This window comes from Salvia miltiorrhiza, chromosome 2 (genome assembly GCF_028751815.1).
Source record: "Salvia miltiorrhiza cultivar Shanhuang (shh) chromosome 2, IMPLAD_Smil_shh, whole genome shotgun sequence".
Taxonomy (NCBI): Eukaryota; Viridiplantae; Streptophyta; class Magnoliopsida; order Lamiales; family Lamiaceae; genus Salvia; species Salvia miltiorrhiza.
The window spans coordinates 57,338,703-57,357,442 of NC_080388.1; the positions used below are offsets into that span (position 1 = coordinate 57,338,703).

Below are 18,740 nucleotides of genomic sequence, written 5' to 3' on the forward strand. Positions count from 1 at the left end.
TGAATATGGAGAAGAAGATGTCAACTGTAGTAAATAAGAAAATCGAATAAGAGATCGTAAAAAATAAAGAGAGAAAGATAGGCTCATCGGAGACATAGAGAGAGTCAACCATCTGAAATTTAGGATTTTGAAAAACATGAAGTGAATTTTGTGCGTACAAGTGCGCAGAGGTAAATTTGTTCTCAACACTAAAATGCGACTATAATTTATTAAAATAATATTAGATGAATAATTATTGATTTTCATTATCCCCAATAAATATTTCGCGCTATTAATACTAGAAACAATAGGGCCAAATGGCCCTATTCAACATACAACATCAAATTTTGTCCACCATTTGAAAAAACATAAATTTTGGCAATTTTTTGTATGTCATGACTATTCTACCCTTCTCTCTCTCTCCTCTCTCTTTCTCATCTCCCTCCTCTCTCTTTCTCATCTCCCTCTCTCTCTCTCTCCAGCGGCGCCGAGCTTGGAGAATTCGTCGGAGCTATCGCGGCTTGGGCAGACTTCGTCGGAGTAGAGGATGAGGCGCGGTGGTGGAGGAGATCCGGTCCTCTAAAATCGGCAGCGTGGAGGAGGTCGGTCAGGTGGCGGAGGATGAGGCGACGACGGCGGCAGATCTGATCTGATGAGGCGGCGGTGGATCTGATCTGATCGTTGCGCCGCTTCCTCCATCCGCATATCTGATCTTCGCCTCCTTCGATTTCAGCCATCGACAGATCTGATCTGATCTGATCTGTGCTGCACGTATGGCACTTATGGCACTAATAGTGCCATAAGTGCACAATTCCCCCTAGGGTTTAGATATTTCATTTAGGTTTAGATTATTCATTTGGGGTTTAGATGTTCCATTTAGGGTTTAGATTATCCATTTAGGGTTTAGATGTTCCATTTAGGGTTTAAATGATGTTGTTGTTTCTGTATTTGTGCTGCACGTATGGCACTTATGGCACTATTAGTGCCCAAATGACCATTTTACTTAGTTTTATTTTGAATTTCCGTTGGCACTTATGACACTAATAGTGCCATAAGTGTCAAAATGACTATTTTACTTGGTTTTATTTTGGATTTTCGATGGCACTTATGGCACTAATAGTGCCATAAGTGCCATCGGAAATCCAAAATAAACCAAAGTAAAATCTTGGCACTTATGGCACTAATAGTGCCATAAGTGCCTAACCCGACCCGGCACGCGACCCGCGTGCCTGATCCTACCCGGTCCGCCTCATTAAGGGCAAAAACGTCCAAATGAATAAAAATGGCCAAAATTTGTGTTTTTTCAATGTGTGGCCATAAATTGTGTTTTATGCTTCATTTTAGCTATTTCAAAATTTTACTCTTAATACTATGTAAATAATTTGTAGGGTAATGCGTGTAAATGAAAAGTGTCTATTTTGTGTAGACATCAAAATGGCAAAACGATAAGATTGAGAAAGTACTAAATAGACACTGAATAGTGAAACCAATCGCCCACAAGGCCACAATATTTTTGAATCCAAAAAATAAATCTATGGCGCACTCACTAAAATTAGGTGGGTTTATAAAAAGAGAAACAAAAATAAAAAGTACAATAAGAAAAGAAAAGGAAAGACATAAATGTAATATTGGAATAATCAATCCAAACAATTATATTTAACTGAAAAAGTGTAAATTAAATAAAAAATCATTATAAACATATTAGATTAATGAATATGAGTTTAGGGCATTTAATTTGCCTAGTAATTGTGGTCATAAATGAATGTATAACAATCAATTAATTGAAAATTTACATATAAGCATAAAATGGGAAATTTAGAAAAATGAAAATAAAAAATTCTTGATTTGCGAATAGAGAAGTGTTACAATGACTTCAATATACTTCGTTTTGTAGTAATAACAGATAGATTCCTCAAACCGACAGCGGTTAACAACCATTAACTGAACATGAACTTTTCAAAAAAAAATTATGATAGGTCCTATACCCATCCAATCTACTATCATTTTGCAATGCTATAACGCACATATAATATAATAATACGCCCATAATGTAATAATTTACAAATACTCCCCATTACTAATTCACATATACTCCCCATTACAATGTTTCACAATCTTATTCTATACTAGTATTATTTTATCTATTCTTATATGTAAAATAAAATAAAATAAGCTCCATAAATTCAATATAACATTACATGATAAATGGACAAAACTTATTTAATAACTTAGAAAACAAAAACAAAAACATTTAAACAAAGACCCAATGTAGGTCGAGTCTGAAATAGGGCTGTGGACATATACAATAACTGCCTGTATTTATTTAATTCGCTTCCCTCTCTTCATCCATTATATGTTCATATATCCCCAGCCAGAGCCACGACAACCATAATATATGTTTACACAAGGAAACACCTAAGTCCAATTAAATCATAAACCTAGACATTAAGTAGGGTGTTCAAAGAATACAATTAGCAACTCCAGCATCCTCATCTAACAACCAATGTAAGCAACGTAGGAGGACCCGCTATGAGTTTTAATCTTTCCTCTGCTCGTTTAAAAACATGATTAGATGAATTGAATTGAATCAAAGAGACAAATACACATTGCAAGAACTTGCCTTGGCCAGATTTGATGATCAGTCTGTTCCTTGCCGTTCCAACACTCCATCATTCGCTCAGTTTGCAGTTGCGTACATATGGGTGGTCATACTTTATATACTTGGTCCAATATGGCTTGTACTTAGTCATTGCCAATTCTAACCATGGTTTCATGTTCCCATTGTAATGTACAACGGCTGCATTCTCAATTTCCGTCTTGTCAATGCTTGGATTGTAACCCAAACCAAGCACATGCCATGACTTTTCGAGTGGATGAGTCAGCCCGTAGAAGGTAATCAGACCTGGAGGTAGAGTCCCAAGCTTCCACAGCACCCTGTCTTCATTCTAACACCAACAACAACAAATAAACTATGGATCACTCATCCATTCTTATCTATGTTATAAAAACTTCCAGAAAAGTATAAAGCATAAGCAACTTAGTTGCAGAAAGAGGGAGGGGGGGGGGGGGCAAGAAACATATAGATGTGGATTTAGAGTTTGCTATGCTTGGCATGACAAGTTACTTTCATATTTCCCAAGCCTTCTCCATTATAGTAATGAATTCCATTTCAACATAGTTGAACCATAAAATCATCCTCCTCCTCCCACCAATGTGCGCGCACACACACACACACATAGACACATACAAACAATGACAATAATTAGAAGAAGAAAAGGAATACAAGTCATACCATATTCTGCCATTTGTGGTATATACCAGTTATATCCTTCTTCTTCCACTCCTTTAGATCAAACATGTTCATTCCATACGCCCACCCACAAGCATTGGGATCAAAGTTCTTAGCAATGTGAGGATTGGAGAAGTTCAGATATTTGTCAAACCTATGAAAGCTCTCACCACATGTTTCAACTGCACCATTTACTTTTCCATGGAGATCTACCGACCACAGCCCAGTCAAGTCTTTCTGAACAACAATGTCGTCATCAAGGAAAAGAATTTTATCCAACTTTGGATAGACCTGTGGGAGATAGAACCTTAGATGGTTAAGCATTGAGAGATACTTCGGGTTCCTGTACTTCAGGTTAGAGGAACCAGCAGAAAGTGTGGTAGGATGAGCGGCCTTGAAATAGTACTCTTTCATAGCAGCAGACTCTAACTGACGTAGAACAGGACAATAGGATGAGTTCAGCCACTTGAATTCATCTACATTTTCAACATGGATTGTAGCTTTACCCGGGGGATTCAAAAGAAACCACATATTCATCGCACCAAAGTTCAACTTATCAGTAACAAGATGGAAAACGTGTTTCCCAGGGTCCTACAAGTAAATAAAAACCACATTTTTTAAGGAGCAGAAGCGAAATGTCAAAAACAAATCATTAGCATGACATAAGTGGCTCAGACTGAGTAGAATAACACTGCTGCTTATCACTGCATGTGAAGAACATATAAGTACATAACATAATATATATTGAAGAATAGTGGCAGCACAAACATTGAGCACGTACATGCATATTGTGCACTAGAATCCTATTCACAAAGCAAATGTTAAAGATAAGTTCTGTGCATATGCATGTGCCTATATGTATGCAATTGCACAGTAATTATGATCTTATGGATCGATCCAGAGGAGACAATCAACCTTGTGACAATGCATGCTTATTTAAGTAGATTTGTAGACATGCAAGTTATCATGCGATGCACGCATAAATGCATGTGTGAGCCATGCAAATCATGAGAAAATTAAAAAATGAAGAGTTGGCTGAAATGCACAGATGTTGTTCTACCACATGCCAAATGGACCTACAAGTATCTCCAAACATACATCACATCAAAATGCATTTTACCAATTAAATATCATAGAAGAGTGACACATTTTTGTAATATTGCTACAAAATAGCCAAGATACTATCTTAATACAAAGCAGAGACGAACACTAGACCCATAAACCTGTTGTAGTATGAGAAAACATAGACCAGTAGGATTTCATACCTTGGCATTCGTAACGGTTGAATTGACCACTACTGAAGCAGCAAGAACATTATCCGAGAAGAGGGCATAATGGTAAAGATTTGGGTTTTCTAGATTCTCACTCCGAGGGAACTTTCTTTTTTCAGGTGGGAGGAGGTAATAATCTATTGTCAAGCGCATGGCCAGACAGTGAAGCCCATTGGGTATAGTCTTTGCAGCTAGCTGGCTAAGGAATGTGCTCTGCTTTTTCAGACTCCTGACTTGCTCATCCGCAGATTGCAGCATGGCTCTTAGTTTCCCAGTGACCAGGTTGCAGTCGTACAATTGCTCTTTAGCTTTAGACAGCACTTGGCCCATCAGTTTTATTTTTTCAGGTGCACTGCCATAAGTATATTTGATGTTCAAACAATATACAGATACAATAATTAAGCATTCAGCTGATAAACATAGATAATGTTACACATCCATTACCTGTTATGTAAATCAGAATCAGCAGTTGCATCTCCTAGAGAACGCTGGCTTTCCTTGAGCCGATTTTGCAACTCATTGGCCAAATCAGTCTTGTTTTTCATCCTTGCAAGACTTATATATACCCTTGCCATTATCATTTGATCACGTATCAAGCGTACAGTTGAATCAGTATTTTCGTTATCATTTTCTTTCCTCCAGATGCTATACTTCCCCAAAACTGCGGAGTCCACTGATTTAGAACGCTCAATGGCTGCATTTTCGAGCTTTACAGTTACTTCATCATCTTGTTTTACCATGTCAGCAGCACGCTTTTCACGTCTTTTTTCTCTCAGTTGCTGCAAAGTTATTGCACAATGATGCGAGAGTTCATATAGGCCCAAAAAACCGGGAGTAGAATAATATTTGCATAGCATAGTCACTCTTCAGTGAAACGATCAGATGACCAAACTTTCTAATTTAGAGAACAATGAATAAAGAGACTAGACAGGAATTGGTCCAGAGATTTACCCTTCGGGCCAATTTAGCTGGTGTCTCAAAGAAAACGGAATTATCTTCTGCAGTGAAAAGGCTAATCAAACATCTAATCAAATGTAACAAAATCAAATATTGTGCATGCAGAATTCGCAGAAAAACCTATACCATTTGAAGTATGTTCCTCCTTGACTCTAGATGTTTCTTGCTTGGTCTTCAAGGCTTCTCCAGTGGCCTTAAGTTACAAAAGTAAGGACAATAAATTTCAGGATTTTGTGATCACCATGTCATTTCTTCACTAGCTAAAGTTACATTATGTTCATGCTGACCTCAGCAGACGTGACATTATCAGCAGACGTTTTGTGCCCAACTACTTTCCAAGAGGCAGACAATTTATCTTTTCGAAAAAAGTCAATATTTAAAGGCCCCAAATCATTTGTACTGGCGTTTATAACGTCAATTACCTATAAGAATTATCAAATCAGTGAAAAACACGTACAACAGCATAGCTACAAATATTTGAACCAGTATTTGTTCAATTAAATTGTAAGAACCTACATCTTTCGAGAATAAAGAATTAAGATGTTGCAATGCCAGCCTCTCTCTCCAATTTAAATCCTGCTAAAAGTAATATCTTCTTATTAAACTATACATCAGAGCCAAACACCAGAAACATGCCAAACATAAAGGTGCGAGAAAAGGATACCTGTCTGCTGGAAACGATTGATAATTCATTTTGACCTGTAGAGTCATAAATTTGCATTAATAGTCAAGTAAAAGAAAATGTAATTTAACCATAGATGCACATGCTTCGGAACTAGAAGAGTAAACATAGAACCCACTGTTTTAGATTACCATGGAGGAAACTGGAAAGATGGGAAAAATATAATTGGTTTGAAAAGGCACAAGGCTGAGCAACATATCTAATCAATTCATATGGAACGGCTTCCATCTATCATTTTTCCTAATTTCCTTCGCATCTTTTTTGTAGATTCTATGTGTGTGTATGTCTTTGAGTGTGTGTGACAGACAGAGAGGGGCAGAGAAAGAGAGGAGGGGGAGAGAGACTACTTATTATAGATAATATAATATAAAGCAATGAATCCATAACACAACTGAAAGAGCTAACAACTCTTTTGACTCCTCTACCCTAGATCTATGTTGCTTCCTTCAGAAACAGGAACACATATATTTAATTATCTACACCTACGAACATTCTCGGCTCTCACACAATCTATTCTCTCAATACCATGATCATTCAGTGAAATTCGCTGACAAAACCACCTCTATTCACCTTAAGATCTGTGTGCACACCTATTCTTCTTAGACGAAGACCATTACAAGAAATCTACCTAAATGAAAAGATAGAAACGAATGCAGAATATCTAAACTGTAAATGATCTCAGAAGTCCTAATGGGGTAGCTTATATTATAATAATGTAGCAAACACGGCTTGTCAATTATATGGTAGGATCAAAGCATAAAAGCAAATAAAACTGAGACAATGGCTTTAAAACAACTGAGTCATTTATCGTACCTTCAAATCTTTCATGATCCCAATCACCCAAATCTGAACTTTAATATTAAGAGAGAAATATCCATACCTATATTTTAACTGCAACTGAAGCAACTCTACTTCTCACGGACAACAAAGAATTTTTACGCATCAACCAAGATAAAAATCTGGGCACTATCCAACTACGGTAGGTATTAGGGTTACTGGTGATGTTGAGTTTTTACGAACCATTTTCAATTTCGTATCCAGTAAGAATACATATAAAAGTCAGTTATCGTCAGTGCTTTAAATCCATATAACATTAAGCCGTTGAAAATGAGAGGAACCATCCGTTTCATATATACGCGCCTTATTACTAAATTTATGATCTATAATCAGGTACTAGTTCTAAAAATTCACGATTAAATACAACCGCTTCTATAACTCCAAAAAAACCCCAACTGTACGGTTACATTCCACAAACTTCACTAAATAACACGATTTCCCAATCCATACAATCAATTCCTTCCCAACTGTAAAAACGCCAAAAACAGTAACAAAACACAACAGTACAACAAAGTCTCAGATAGACTAACCGGAAGAAGCGGCGACGAAAAGGCCGCGGCCGACGAATAGAAAGGATAAGGCGAGGAATGTGAGGAAAAACACGAGGATGGAAGCGAAGACGCGAGATCCAATGCCTTTACTCTTACCGCCGCCGGATTGTGATCCCCTCTTAATCGCCATGCCCTATCATAGACCTTCAAAAGCAGTCACAAGTGGAATCGGTGAAAATGTGCACACATTGACGTGATACAACTCTAGAGAGATAAAATCGAAACGTACGGACAAAAATATAGAAGGAGATCTCCGATTATCGTTCAGGCTACTTGATTGAAGTTCATAATTAAGCGTCAATGTGTAAATCTGGATTCACGAGAACACACAGTAAAGCGTGAATCTACGTGGATTTTTGCTTTTCCTGTGCCGCTTGTGCGTGTGTGTGTGAGAGAGAGAGGTTTTGATTCGTTGAAGAACGATCTGGATATCCGGGTCGGATCGGGTATGCAGCAAACCATTTCCTTTTTAATTAATTTGTATTGATTTAGTATAGCAGAGTCGCTACTACTAGTGTTATGATTAGTCTAATTTAATGATTATTAAACAAATCCAAATTGCATTTGAATCTAATTAATTTCCGGCTACATCTTTTGTGACAAAATTAAGAGATGGTCTCGATGCATGTACCGTGATAATGACATTCACCATTTATCTCTTCTATCGTAATTAATAAGAAAAAACTGTTTTTAGTATATGTCTTTAAACATTCACCATTTATCTCTCATTAATTACTAAAAAACTTTTTTTTAGTAACGAATGAAAGAGTATATACAGTCTAATTTGTAATTTTATTTTAATTCTTTTTAGAAGGGTTGAGTACCATTTGTACTCATCGTTTATACTCCAGCTTTACCTTAAAAAAAGGGGGTAAAAAACACGCCAGATAATAATTTGACTATAACTAGCGTTAAACCCGTCGAAATTCGACGGAAATTATTTTATGTCATCATTTATAATTATTTTATGTTATTTTTATGACTATAGCATATGAAATAGTTTATATATAAATTATTTTTTAATTAATTTGATATGATCAAATTAAATTAGTAATACAATATTTGAAATAATGTTAATCTTAATCACTTTCGCCAATTAAATGTAAGTTGTGATAATAGAAATACATTTTTATATAAATATTCATTTGATGAAGCTTATAAAAAGTTGATGTCGGATTGAAGATTTTAGAAGAAAAAAATATGTAAATTTAAAGTATGATATGATGTACGATTGATGTGTCGCATCTGCTGTTAATCGTATATCGATAATATTTACTCTTTCCGTCCCTCAAACATTTTCCTTTTTTTTTTTTCTATTTTGGTTCGTCCCCAAAACATCTTCCTAACATATTTTTGGAAACAATTTCACTAATTATTATTCTTACAATTTCACTTTTTGTGGGACTCGTTCTCCACTTTCACTAACTATCACTCTTATAATTTCACTTTTTGTGGGATCCATTCTCAACTTATCAAATACATAACTAACTTTTATTAAAACTCGTATCATCCTCTCTTAGGAAGATGTTTGGGGGACGGAGGGAGTATTAAGTTTGTTCAAATTCTTTAAATTTAACGGATAAGAAATAATTTAACTAAATATATGTCATTTGAGTACCATCTCATATGGACCTATAAAACCAGATAATCATATGAAGCTCTAAAGACCACATATAACATTTGAACGTCAAAATTTTGAAAATCATATTCTTTGGAGTTTGAAATACCACATCTGAATTTTGAACATCATCTTGTATGGAGTTTGAAGATTATAACTTACTTGTGAGTATCATTTTCTCTAGAATTTGTGAAACTATAATTAAGTTATGAGAACAATCTCGTCTCAAACTTTAAACAACATCGTCAAATTTGAAATCATATTCAATCATATATATATATATATATATAGTCAATTATTTAAGTAAATACATCTATATATAAACGTATTATACATATACATATTAATTTGTGAGTATGATGTGATAAACTTAAACTATTATATAATAAAATAAAATACAAATATAAATCTTTTTTAGATATGGAAATTGATTAATAATTTAGAAAAAAAATAAGAATGAAAGAAAATTGAAGAAAATTAAAATAGAGAGATTATACGGCGCCATGTAGGATAGGATTTATTTTGCTATTATATATATATATGGATAGATTGGGCATAGGCATGTATTTTATTTATTTATAACATTTAGTTGAAGAATATTTTTTCTAAAAACTGAATTGACATTTGAATTGATTGCTTTTCGTGGATTGATTTATTGGTATACTTTATATAAGTTTTAGTCACACCTGTAACAATCTCAATTAAGTGGGTATAAGGATTTCTATTCTGGATGCCATCATTTATTAAGTTAAATTTTTCGGGTGAAAAAAAGGTGGATTGTGAGGCATGATGAGTACTTGTTGGTCATTGAGTTTATATATATAAGAAAAGTTGGTATGCGGTTGAGAGGGATTTCAAGCGTTTGAAAACAGACAAATGGACCCTCGAAATGCTAATGTGTTTTAATTTAGCTGGGTTCCGATAATCAAATGAATATGTAGGATTTATAATTAAATGGATATGTTGGATTTATCTAATAGTTTTATACAATTATTTAATAGTACATATTTTATCTAATAGTTTTATACGATTATTTAATAGTATAGAATTTATCTATAAATTCATATATGATTATTTAATAGTTTTTAAATGTATAAATAAATAAGAATGAATAAGAATTGAGGAAAATTAGAATGAAGTGATTATACGATGCCACGTAGAATATGCTATAATGTAAAAATTGATTAGAAATATATAAATAGATAAGAATGAGTGAGAATTGAAGAAAATTAGAATAAAGTGATTATACGATGCCACGTAGGATAATATTTATTTTGCTATAATATATGTAGGATTTATAATTAAATGGATATGTTGGATATGAAGTGATTATACGATACCACGTAGGATATGATTTATTTTGGTATAATGTAAAAATTGATTAGAAATATATAAATAGATAAGAATGAATGAGAATTGAGGAAAATTGGAATGGAGTGATTATACGATGTCACGTAGGATAAGATTTATTTTGCTATTATATATGTAAATGGATATGTTGGATTTATCTAATAGTTTTATACAATTATTTAATAGTACAGACTTTATCTAATAGTTTTATACGATTACTTAAGTGGGAATTATCAAATATAGCCATTTTTGTTAAAAACATAAGTTTTATAGCCCTAGTTTATAATAGATAAGTTATATAGCCATTTTAGGCTTAAAAGACTATAACACCTTTTGATTTTTGTTGAAACTTTGAGTACTCGATGGTGTACTCGATGGCACCATCGTGTACACCATCGAGTAATGAAAAAAATAAAAATTTTCTACAACACTATCGAGTAATCGAAGTACTCGATGGTGTACACGATGACACCACGAGTACTCGATGATGTACACGATGGCGCCATCGAGTACTCGATGGTGTCATCGAGTACAAAAAAGTCAAAGGGTATTTGTCACGACCGAGCCTAATTAAGGATAATTAAGCCGGGAAATCGTGACTAATGGAGGGAAATTAGAAGCGGGGTAGAAAGGGGATAATCAACCAGGAAGGATCGCATTTCATCATTAAACAAAGGGATATTTATAATATAACAGAAGTTTAGTCGTATAGACTCAAATAACTAGTAAGCTCAGATATCTCTGACTTAGCCAAATAAACATAAAACTTCTGAGTACGCAGCGGAATATGATTCTGATTACATGTATGAAGACATGTAACCCTAGAGTTCATTAACACATAATAAGACAAAAGAATCCCGCTCGTCACTTCATCACCATCGGCAGCTACTCAACCTGCACATTTAGAAATATATGCAGGGCTTGAGTACAAAAGTACTCAGTGGGCACGTATGCCTAAGTATAAAATACATGCTTCAAAACTGTAAATTGTCATGCCATAATTAAACAGTACAGCAAGGGAGTTTTTCGCTAAGAGGCCCAAGCTTACTAAATTCATTTGTGATTCTTAAAGTTCGACTGCAGTCTAAGTTCTCTTGTAATCTATCATATCTGGAACTTTGTGCCGGAGAGGTGGCCACCTCTCACGGTCACTTGACCGGCCAACCCGCTAGATGACTCACGGTCACTGGTGTACACTAGCCCTGGCAGGATAGCTATCAACTGCTCAGGACCCGAATTCGATTGCATGATAAAAGTCACATCAGATAGATATCATACTGAAATTTAAATATTTTATGGCAAGACAATATTTGAAATAACTTCAATTAATTTAGTCATGAAATAACTTGCTTGAACGTAATATTTAAACTCATTTGATATATATGAAAGTAATGCCCACCTGATAGTGATTTTCTGTGATACAAAAGCTCCTCAACAGATTGTCAATCTCGCCCTTGACCTTTATTACGAGAATATATGTACATATATAAGATATTTGCTTGAATAAAATCCTCAAATGAGAATGTGTATTTAACTATGCATGATCCTTATGCATGAATTATTATTCTGAAATAATAATCAGGGAATTTCTAGTGTTAATCCAAGCTATTGGATTTAAACAAAAGCTAAGTCTCGTCTCATGAAGCCGGATAATTAATAAAAATTAATCCGTTCTCTTAGGGTGTTCTAATTCGCCAATTAAATAAATCCATCCTTCGTGGTCGTTACTAAGATATAACTAATTCGGCTTATTCGCTGAATAATCTCATAAAATCTCTCGGCTTAATAAATAGGAATAGTAATGTTATAAGATTAAATAATTAAAAGGCTCAACATAAGGCAGCCTAATAATTAATTAAACAAATATGGGCTTGAATAATTAACATGAGAGGCCTAATTGAAATAACTTATCGGCTCAATTAATTAAATAAATCTTGGCCCAATAAATAATTTGATTAGCTGGGCTCAATTAAATAAATCATACGAGGCCCAACGAAGATAATATAACAGCCCAATAAAATAGATGGGCTTCAATTTAAATAAATTCGGCCCAATGAAATAATTTAATAAAGGCCCATCTAAGTAAAATAAATAAGGCCCAACAAATAAATAAGGACCCAAAAATAATTTAGCCCAAATCAATTAAAATCAGCCCATATAAATAAACTCAGAGGCCCAATTAAAATAATTAAAATCGGCCCATATAAATAAATCAGAGGCCCAATTACAATAATTAAAATCGGCCCAAGACTCGGCCCAAAATAAAGAAATAACACGGCCCAGATGATTTAATTCGGCCCAAAATATGTGCCCAAAATAATTAAAAGCCCATGTAAAATAAATGAAGAGGTCCAAAACTAAATATTTCCGGCCCAACTGAAAAAAAAAACAAGGCCCAACCATGTAAAATTTGAGAGCCCAACTCTCTTTTTTCTCCCAACAACTCTCGGTTCTCTCTCCCTATTTCCTCACAATTCACGCACACACACATATAGACGCACATCTCTCTCTCTCTTGCTCAAGATCCAATCGAGCTCTCTCCCTCTCTCAATTCATGGCTGCCTCGTGAGCTCCACCGCCGCTCCTGCTGTGAATCCGACGATCGGCCGCCGTTCTCAGCTTCACGATCCTTTTCCTCTCTCAAAACTCGAACCAGGCGCTGCCGTTTGGAGGGGCTGCTGCGTCTCCTGGTGTCGCCGCCGACTGCTGCTGATATGCCGGAGTCGCGGCCTGCTGGGGAGCGCCGTCGTCGGCCGCTCTGGAATCCGGCGACCGTCACTGAGCAACCGGCGAATGGCTGGCAGCGTCGTCTCCTTCTCTCCTCCGACAGAGCCCACAATCGTGCCCTAGACTTCTGGAAATCGTCGCCGCGTTCTGGTCTCGGCCGCCTTCTCCGAGTCGTTCCGGTCCCGATTCAGTCGTCCTTTCATCTGTGGCAAAGCAGAGGCCTGCTCACGGTTGCCTATTGCTGCGTCGTCGGCTACCTTCTAGATTTACGCCGCCTCCGTTGATTTTCTGAGCCCCGACGCCGCTGCAGCTATCACTTCTTCTCCGGCGAAGCAAACTTGCCGCCGTCGCGACATCTCTGGAGATCCGCGAGCACCCGCCGCTGTACTCAATTTCCGCCGAGCAGGGGTCCGCTGTTGCTACTATCTCCGGAGTCGAAGGTTCGAGCCACGCCACCAACTACAGCTGCTGTTTCACCGGGTCGCGGCCTGGAGTTCTATCGCCGGACGTCGCCGCTTGGGAGTGCCGCCGCCAGCCGCTGCTGTTAGCAGCAAGAGTCCGGCAGCCTCCTTTCCCGGAGCCGCCGTCGCCGTGAGTCGCAGAGCTCCGACAGTCCACTACCACTCAATCTAAAGCTAAGTTCTCTAGTCTCGTTTGTTTTCGTTTACGCGATTGGTGTCGAGGAGTATGCATATTGATTCAGTTGAGTGAGAAAAGTTAGTGCTAACATTTAACAGTGTGAGGATGTCATAGCTAAAATTGTCCGATCACGAGCTAGGGTGTATCCTTTCTTATTAAACTGTGGAGCCTATTTTCATGTGTATATTGATCATACTTGGATGGATAATATGCATTATAGGACATAGCATATTGAGCTCAGTAAATACCTCGAATGTGATCGAATTGATTGCTTGTTGTTGAATCGAATGAAGTGTGAAATAACTGAAATGAATTTGAAGGTGCTGTTGTTTTAATAAATGCAGGTGAATAAAGGAGGAATGGGGAAAAATTTAGCCAAAACTTACCTCCTTTGAAGTTGGCAGCAGTTTTACAATTCTATTTCTTTCCTTCAAATTTTCTGGTTTCTGGTGTCAAAGGAAATGGGTGAAGGGAGTTTACTGACTGAAATGTTAAAGGACATGGAGGGAGTAAGTGGAAGAATTATTGTGGCAATGATGGTAATGGAAAACAAAGCATAGTGGTGTAGAAAAGTGGTGAAGTGGTGGGAAACAAAATTAATGGAAAGAAAAAGAGAAGAAAAAGAAAGGATAAAAAAAATGTAGAGGAGAATTATTGATGTATTTTCTCTGTCTCGGTGATTCGGTAACTGTAAGATGGATCACGTGCTCGTATCTACTTGTACTATTTATTTAAATAATTCTCGATTTCGACATGTGATATCTCGCTAAAATCGATAAGTTATAAAATGAATCTAAATTAAATCCGTGGATTTAATTCGTTTGTTTTTCTAATATTTAAATTAAATCCGCAGATTTAATTAACTCACGAGTCAGAAATAATCCACGACTTGAATAAAAATAAAATCTAATTCCATCTCGCTTAAAAATAATAACGTGACTTTGCTAAGTCAGTTATAACTCTGAAATAATATCATTGACTGCTTAAACAATATAAATTCAGGATCATAAGCTGAATTCATATCAGAATAATATCTGGTTTCATTTACTGATGAACATAAATAAACACTCATTACTGGATTTAATATTTATAAAAGAGCGGGTCACTACATACTACCCCTCTTAACAAAAATTTCGTCCCGAAATTTGCATATTTCTTCTAAAACAGTTCGGGATATTTCTCCTTCATTTTGTCTTCAAGTTCCCACGTGGCTTCTTCTTGTCCGTGGTGTCTCCATAAGACTTTCACTGATGTGATTGCTTTATTCCTGAGTTGTTGTACTTTTCGATCTAGAATAGCCTCTGGTCTCTCTTCATAGCTCAAGTCTGGGCAAAGGATCATCTCTTCTTGGTGGATTATGTGCTTTGGATCGAAAACGTATTTTCTGAGTTGTGATACGTGGAAAACATTGTGAACGTTCCCAAAACTTGGCGGTAATGCCAACCTATAGGCTACTGGGCCTATTCTTTCCAAAATCTCATAAGGTCCTACGAATCGGGGCCTAAGTTTTCCCTTGACACCAAACCTAGTTATCCCCTTGGTAGGAGATACCTTTAGGAAGACCTTGTCTCCTATTTCAAACTGTAATTCGGTTCGGCGTGCATCAGCGTAAGATTTCTGTCTATCTTGCGCCTCCTTTATTCGCCCTCTGATTTGGCGGACTATCTCAACCATCTCATTTACCATGTCTGGTCCTAAAACTTTTCTCTCACCCACTTCATCCCAATAAAGTGGTGATCTACATTTTCTTCCATACAATGCCTCATATGGTGCCATATCGATAGTCGCCTGGTAACTGTTATTATAGGCAAATTCAATCAACGGCAGCACTACTTCCCAACTTCCATCTCTATCTAACACCACTGTTCTCAACATATCTTCGAGGGTCTGAATTGTCCTTTCAGACTGCCCATCTGTCTGCGGGTGGAAGGCGGTGCTGAAATTTAACCTCGTGCCTAACTCCTTTTGTAAGCTCATCCAAAATCTAGAAGTAAATTTTGAGTCTCGGTCTGAAGTGATCGACACTGGTACACCGTGTAAGCGTACAATCTCTCGAACATACAACTGAGCTAGCTTGTCTGATCCATGTGTGATCGGTATTGGTATAAAATGAGCACATTTTGTGAGTCGATCCACTATTACCCAAATGGCAGTGTTTCCTTTCTTTGTTTTGGGCAAACTGGTCACAAAATCCATTGCTATGTGCTCCCACTTCCATTCTGGAATTTCCAACGGTTGTAATTTTCCATATGGCCTTTGATGTAAGGCCTTCACCTGTTGGCATGCTAGGCATTTTTCCACAAATGACGCTATGTCTCTCTTCATTCCTTCCCACCAAAAGTGTTTCTTTAGGTCCTGATACATCTTAGTACTGCCTGGGTGGGCAGTATAAGGGGTATCGTGAGCCTCACTCATGATTTTATCCTTAAGCTCATCATCGTGGGGGATGCATATTCTTCCTTCAAAGAGAATAACATTATCTGATGCTTCTTGATAATTCTTGACGCCTCCTTTCCTTACTGCTTCCCGTAGTTTTTCCATCTTCCCGTCTTTTCTTTGTGCTTCTACGATCATCTTCCTCAAGTTAGGTACTGTTGCCACAACGCTTGCTATCGTCCCTGGTGGTTTAACCACTTCTATGCTCATTTTGCTAAATTCCCTTATGAGCACCGTCTCTCGAGTGATGAGAGCTCCCAATTTAGTTTGGGTCTTACGACTCAATGCATCAGCCACTACGTTGGCCTTGCCTGGGTGGTAGTTAATACCGCAGTCATAGTCTTTCACTAGTTCGAGCCATCTCCTCTGTCTCATGTTGAGGTCCTTTTGCTCGAAAAAGTATTTCAGGCTTTTATGATCTGTGAATATTTCACACCTAACTCCATATAGGTGGTGCCTCCAAATCTTCAGCGCATGCACTACTGCAGCTAACTCCAGATCATGAGTCGGGTAATTCAGTTCATGTGGCCTAAGCTGTCGTGACGCATATGCTATCACTCTTCCTTCTTGCATCAGCACGCAACCAAGTCCATTTTTGGACGCGTCTGTGTAGATCATGTATTCCTTATCAGCTGTTGGGACGGCTAACACTGGTGCTGTAGTTAACTTCTTCTTAAGTTCTTGGAAGCTCTTCTCGCACTCCTCTGTCCAAGAAAATTTTATTCCCTTCCTGAGTAGTTGCGTCATTGGCCTTGCAATTTTGGAAAATCCTTCCATAAACCTCCGATAGTAACCTGCCAATCCTAAGAAACTTCTTATTTCATTAGGGTTAGTAGGCGATTTCCATTCGCGCACCGCTTGCACTTTTTCAGGGTCCACTTTAATCCCTTCTGATGACACAATATGTCCTAAAAATGTGACTTCGCTGAGCCAAAACTCGCACTTGCTGAATTTGGCATAAAGGCGCTCTGTCCTCAACGTTTCTAGAACAATTCTCAGATGTTCCTCATGGTCTTTATCGTTCTTCGAGTAAATCAGGATGTCATCTATGAATACCAAGACAAATTTGTCTAAATACGGATGGAACACTCGATTCATGAGGTCCATGAACACGGCTGGCGCATTAGTTAGCCCGAATGGCACAACTACAAATTCGTAGTGGCCATACCTAGTTCGAAATGCCGTCTTAGGTACGTCTTCTGGTCGAATCTTCAGCTGGTGATAACCAGACCGCAAATCAATCTTCGAGAACACGCTTGCTCCCTTGAGCTGGTCGAAGAGGTCATCTATCCTTGGTAAAGGATATTTGTTCTTCAGTGTCACTTTGTTCAGTTCCCTATAGTCTATGCACATTCTCAATGTGCCATCCTTTTTCTTCACAAAAAGTACAGGTGCACCCCAAGGTGATACACTTGGCCTAATGAATCCAAGTTCCAAAAGTTCTTGCAGTTGTATTTTGAGTTCTTCCAACTCTTTAGGAGCCATCCGGTATGGTGCCCTCGAAATGGGAGCTGCCCCGGGTTCCAAATCAATGGTAAACTCAATTGGTCTGTCCGGTGGTGGCCCTGGCAGAATCTCTGGAAATACATCTGAAAAGTCCCGTACAATTGCTACATCTTCTATACTCTTTTCAGTACCCAGTTCTCCGTGCAAGTATACGAGGTAAGCTGTGTATCCCTTCTTCATCATTTTCGTTGCTTGTAGGGCGGAGATGATCATCTTTCTTCTTCCCATACTAATTCCGTGGAAATGTGACGGCTCCCTTCCTGGGGGTCGAAACGATATCCGTCTTTCGTTACAAAGGATGGTGGCATAGTTCTCAGCTAGCCAGTCCATTCCTAGGATTATGTCCACATCTCCCATCGGTATAACATAGGAGTTGTTTACTACAATCTTGTGTGACCCTATGTTCAGTTCTAGGTTCAAGCACACATGATCTACTGTCGTCATTCCTCCTATAGGTGATGATATACTCAACTCCTGGTCAGCTCTTTCCATTTTAAGTTTTAATGTATCAACACATGTACTTGAAATGAAAGTATGCGATGCGCCCGTATCAAATAGAAGTACAACAGGAGTATCGAGTAGCATGCCCATACCTGCCAGGTTTCCCTGGTTGTTCTCGGGCTGCTTCTGCCTCATAGCATAGGCTCTAGCATGACGAGGTTTTTCATGTTGTTTCTGTTGTCGCTGCTGTTGTTGGCGGGCCTGTTGCTGATATGGTTGTTGAGGTTGTGGTTGGTACTGTAGCTGTTGGTGCTGCTGTGGCTGCTGATACTGTGGTTGTTGCCTTGGGTATGGTTGCGGCAAAGCTTGGATTGCTCGCAGATGCGGAGCCTGGATAGGTGGGTTTGGCCTTGAACTCGTTCCATGTTGCTTATTCGGGCACCGGTTTGCATAGTGC

At 37.6% G+C, this 18,740-nt stretch overlaps 2 protein-coding genes across 10 annotated transcripts; both read right to left on the bottom strand.

Annotated features, from left to right (window-relative positions):
* Nucleotides 1–2,278: 2,278 nt before the first annotated feature.
* LOC131010571 (polygalacturonate 4-alpha-galacturonosyltransferase-like) lies at nucleotides 2,279–8,005 on the bottom strand. 9 transcript variants are annotated; one of them, XM_057938149.1, is made up of 12 exons: nucleotides 7,796–8,000; nucleotides 7,546–7,710; nucleotides 6,161–6,195; nucleotides 6,013–6,072; nucleotides 5,784–5,918; nucleotides 5,623–5,689; nucleotides 5,491–5,537; nucleotides 4,984–5,318; nucleotides 4,534–4,891; nucleotides 3,272–3,859; nucleotides 2,600–2,924; nucleotides 2,279–2,527 (listed from the first exon to the last, which is right to left on the bottom strand). In XM_057938149.1, exons 2-11 carry the CDS (start codon nucleotides 7,694–7,696, stop codon nucleotides 2,649–2,651), a joined length of 2,052 nt encoding a protein of 683 aa, XP_057794132.1. In that variant the 5' UTR covers nucleotides 7,697–7,710; nucleotides 7,796–8,000; the 3' UTR covers nucleotides 2,279–2,527; nucleotides 2,600–2,648. The 9 variants fall into 9 exon arrangements, with proteins under 9 accessions (XP_057794132.1, XP_057794134.1, XP_057794129.1 ...); XM_057938151.1 differs by having other exon boundaries at nucleotides 5,491–5,534; nucleotides 6,013–6,075; nucleotides 7,796–7,991; XM_057938146.1 differs by having other exon boundaries at nucleotides 6,013–6,075; nucleotides 7,796–7,991.
* A 6,626-nt stretch (nucleotides 8,006–14,631) lies between these two features.
* Nucleotides 14,632–17,671, bottom strand: LOC131009787 (uncharacterized; the record flags this gene model as incomplete). The annotated part of the gene is made up of 4 exons (XM_057937195.1): nucleotides 14,632–14,641; nucleotides 15,138–15,813; nucleotides 16,615–16,652; nucleotides 16,974–17,671. Coding segments are annotated over 4 exons (1,422 nt in total), but the record flags the coding sequence as incomplete, so codon positions are not given.
* Between the last annotated feature and the right edge of the window lie 1,069 nt (nucleotides 17,672–18,740).